Source organism: Gavialis gangeticus, unplaced genomic scaffold (assembly GCF_001723915.1).
Source record: "Gavialis gangeticus isolate Ggan-Ray unplaced genomic scaffold, GavGan_comp1, whole genome shotgun sequence".
In the NCBI taxonomy this organism is placed as follows: domain Eukaryota; kingdom Metazoa; phylum Chordata; order Crocodylia; family Gavialidae; genus Gavialis; species Gavialis gangeticus.
This window is the reverse complement of record NW_017728995.1, coordinates 632,805-636,928: the sequence shown is the minus strand read 5'-3', so window position 1 is coordinate 636,928 and position 4,124 is coordinate 632,805. Positions and strand designations below refer to the sequence as shown.

Here is a 4,124-nt window from a genome sequence, read left to right as displayed (position 1 = left end):
GCACAGCCCTGACAGGCGAGCCTGGAGCCGGCAGGGCCCAGGTTGGCAGCGGGCAGGTTACAAGCTGGTGCTGAGCACAGGGAAAAGTGGCCCCTCACCCACCCCATACCCGGCACCCTGCTTGCAGCCACTTGCAGCCTGCATGGGGCTGCCTGTGCCTGCTCAGGACAGCCCTGCGTGGGCTGCGAGCAGCTGCAGCAGAGAGCGCCAGCCATGGGGCGGACAAGGGGCCGCTTTTCCACATGCTCAACATCAGCTTCTTCCTTGTCGGTGAGCAGGCGGTCGGGGCTGTGTGCTGCCCCCTGCCTGTACCACAGGGCTGGAGGGCACTGGGAGTAAGAAGGTACAGGAGCCAGCAGGAGCACAGGGCCCACACCGGTGTCCCCAGGGCCAGTGCCAGCAGGGCCCAGAGCAGGTTGGCAGGAGTGCGGGGTCCCAGCCAGCAGGGGCTCTATGGAGCCGGGCCAGCTCCCCCCTTTCCCTGCTGGTGCAGCCCAGCCCAGCACCACAGACCCCTGCCAACCTGTGCCTCACTTTGGGCCCCACTGATGCTGGTCCTAGGACATTGGTTCCAAGACATTGGGACATTGATCCGAAGATGGTAACCAAGGGGGCAGAGCACCTGTCAAGGGGCAGGGCTACCTGTGTGGCCCTCAACAGCCTGCCAAACCTGGGTAAGCAGACCTCTACCCGAAATAATTGTCCGCCCCTAAACTAGTACAAATAAATGATGAAAATTATATATAGGCAGCCAAGCTTGATGCAAAATTCAAAGAACTATGTTGTACCAAGTGCCATATTTAGGAGCCCTTAATTAAGAAACCATTGCTGCTATGGCAGAGTTTTGTTGCCACAAGCAGCAAGTGCATTCCAGCTTCTCAAGTGTCATACTAGAATTTAGAAATAACAGAACTACAAGAGAGGATGGGTAGTAGAGGATAGCTGAAACACTGACATCCCAATCTCCCCATTCACCAGTATAACACTCAGAGTGGGTGAAGCAGAGAACCTATTTTCATCATAATCTCACCATTTAACATGGGTTGGCACCAGATGGAGGTGGGAGGAAAGTAGAACTCAGGATTTGGTCCAAAACCTAATGCAGTCAATGTAAATAGTCACATTAACTTCAGTGAGCTTTCCCCAGATGAGTAATTCTGGAGTGAGATGCCAGGCAGCACAATATTTTTCATTTACTATACACAGTATTTTCAGCTAAAGTTCTCAAAGCATTCCACACACAACCATTTCTTCTCAAGGAGCTCTGTGACACAGGTAAATATATAACCATTTCATAAATGGGATAAACTAAGGTAAAGTGTCTTCTCCAAGGCTAGAGAATATATTAATGACCAGCTGAAGTGCCCATTCTTTGCCCAGGTTGTCATTTTTGTAATTGCAGTGCTTAGCTATTTTCAAAGAATTTAGTACAACATATTTTGGTGAAAAATATTGCTTATTTTTAAAGAGCATAGTTCAACATATTTAACGTTGAGCAAAAAAAAAAAGACAAGAAGCAAGATAATTATGACAATTGAGTTGAAAAAAAAGCAAGTGTCAAATAATAACAACAATTGAACCAAATTCACTGCATCCAAAATAGAGTGGTACCAGTTTATCTGAGAAGCGAAATAATCCCAGTCAATGGAAGCCCCAAAAAGGGTCAAGTGAAAAATAACTCACCTATAATTTTCTTTGGGTGGTATTCAGTGATTTTGGAAGGTTCAGAGTAGATAGGACCAGCCATTCTTGAGTAACAAGTGTACAGACATGCATACAGACATATACTTCATTTTACATACATAGATATGTGAAGGAACTCAATCCAGGAATCCTAATGCTTATTCACATATCCTACCTAATAACAATAGCTTATACACCTTAAACTACTGTTTTTTATGTTCATTTTAATATAAACATCTAATGTTCCAAACTTGCTGTGAATTAAAAAATGCGAATGGTTGTATAAAATTGTTACAGTATATAAATGAATGACACCTAAATTTATTTACAAAACATTTAAAAAAATTGCATTAAGTAATAAACATTAGAACAGTTTAACATTTGCCAGGTTAACATTTGACAATGCTCAGTGCTTTGAAAGGAAGCACCTGAAAAAAACGTGTGAACGGTTGGCACAATGTTAGAAGTAGAATTACCTTGGATTCTGTGTGTACATGTCTGCAACTTGTTCGCACTTGCCTTAATCAATATGTGGCTTGCTGGTTTAATTAAGGATTCAGTTGGGGGAACATTTCCCTATTCATTGATGCTAGAGACACACATTCAGCATTGTATCTTAGTGTTGGTGCTGCCTGTCACTGCACGGCTTTTTCTGGCAGGCATTTGCTTTAAAGAGAAGAAACCCTGCATTTAGGTTGGATATTTATAGTTTCTTCTGGTTTGCTTTGTTTTTAATAATGGATATGAATTTTTCAAGGCATGGATTTTGTTAGCTTATCCAGGCCTTGTACAGTTTTTAGCAGCATTTTTCAAGATGAGGATTTTCATAGCTTTTGAAGGACTTTGTGAATCTTTTGACATTTTGGCAGAGCAGACTGTGCAAGCTGTAAAACAGATGATAAAGGTAGGAATTTAGAAATTTACGAAGTGAATTCTCTTTATTTTTTATATGTTCCTTTTATAATTTAAATGTACATGGATTAGGGTGGCCATCATAGAGGACATTCCGGTTTTCTGCTACACCTTTATGTCCTCTATTTTTCTTTTCGAGAGAAAAATAAAGGACATAAAGGCATCCAGTTTCATATCAATAGAGGAGGGATAACCGGACTCTCCTCTATGATGGTCACCCTAACATGGATGTGTATATTTAGTAGTATATTCCCTGTTCTAATTTAAAGGTTTTTTTGTTAAGTACTGTGCACACCTATCCTAGCTTTCTGTGAAATGTTTCAGAGATTCTGGCAGTCTGATTCTTCAGTATGGTTAAGCTCTGCTGTCATAGTTGGCAATATGGGAGTAAAGAGCAAATACTTTAGTCCAACCATCATTGTTGTAGCTATGTTCTTGATGTAAATTAAATCTCAGAGTTGCCTTACCTTCCATTTGGCTGCCAGCAACAAAGCCCCTGGGGTATTTCTTGCCAGTAACAGTCCTTGCAGTGGGGAAGCGCACAGACTATATATTTTTTTCTCCCTGATCATTTCCCCAACAAAGGAAAGTCTACTGAGACAACAGTAGACAGCAAAGCTAACCTATTTAACAAATTCTTTGCCTCCATTTTTCTGAGCAGGGACTGGGTCACCCCCTGCCCCCCCAACGGGACCCCCGTAGGACCCAGGGGAGGCGCACCCAGGCCTAGGGTCAGTGAGGACCTAGTTAGGGAACTTCTGGAGGGACTGGATGTATTTAAATCAGCAGGTCCTGACGATCTCTACCCCAGAGTGCTGAGGGAATTAGCAGAGGTCATTGCAGGACCTCTGGCATGGCTTTACGGGCACTCATGGTGCTCTGGCATGGTGCCAGAGGACTAGAAAAGGGCCAATGTGGTTCCCATTTTGAAAAAAAGGGGAGGAAGGAGGACCCAGGAAACTATAGGCCAGTCAGTCTTACCTTGATCCTGGGTAAGATTTTTGAGAGAATTATCCTGGCATATGTCTGCGAGGGGACAGCTGGGGAGATTATGCTTAGGGGCAACCAACATGCGTTCATTAGAGGCAGGTCCTGTCAGCCCAACCTGGTGGCCTTCTACGACCAGGTCACCAAATCCTTAGATTCAGGGATAGCAGTGGACGTAGTCTTTCTGGACTTTAGGAAGGCCTTCAACACTGTCTCACCCCATTCTCATTAAAAAACTAGGATACTGTGGCGTTGACACCTACACAGTCAAATGGGTCACTAGTTGGCTGGAGGGCCGCACCCAGAGTGTGGTGGTGAACAGGTCTTATTCGACTTGGAGAGATGTGGGCAGTGGGGTTCCGTAGGGCTCGGTCCTCGGGCCCGCACTGTTCAACATCTTCATCAGTGACTTGGACGAGGGGGTAAAAAGCACCCTGTTCAAATTCACAGATCACACTAAGATGGGTGGAGAAAGCAAACAAGGAGAGGCCCAAGATATTCTCCATCTACTTGGCATAGAGAGGAAGTGCCTGTTTCTATAT

General features: G+C 44.5%; 1 protein-coding gene across 1 annotated transcript in view; it reads left to right on the top strand.

Annotated features, from left to right (window-relative positions):
* The first annotated feature begins 2,338 nt into the window (after positions 1-2,338).
* ANKUB1 (ankyrin repeat and ubiquitin domain containing 1) overlaps positions 2,339-4,124 on the top strand; it is a 28,647-nt gene continuing 26,861 nt past the window's right edge. Inside the window, exon 1 of the mRNA XM_019503092.1 lies at positions 2,339-2,587. Coding sequence (XP_019358637.1) covers positions 2,498-2,587 — 90 coding nt within the window. The 5' untranslated portion in view covers positions 2,339-2,497. The remainder of the gene's footprint in view (positions 2,588-4,124) is intronic.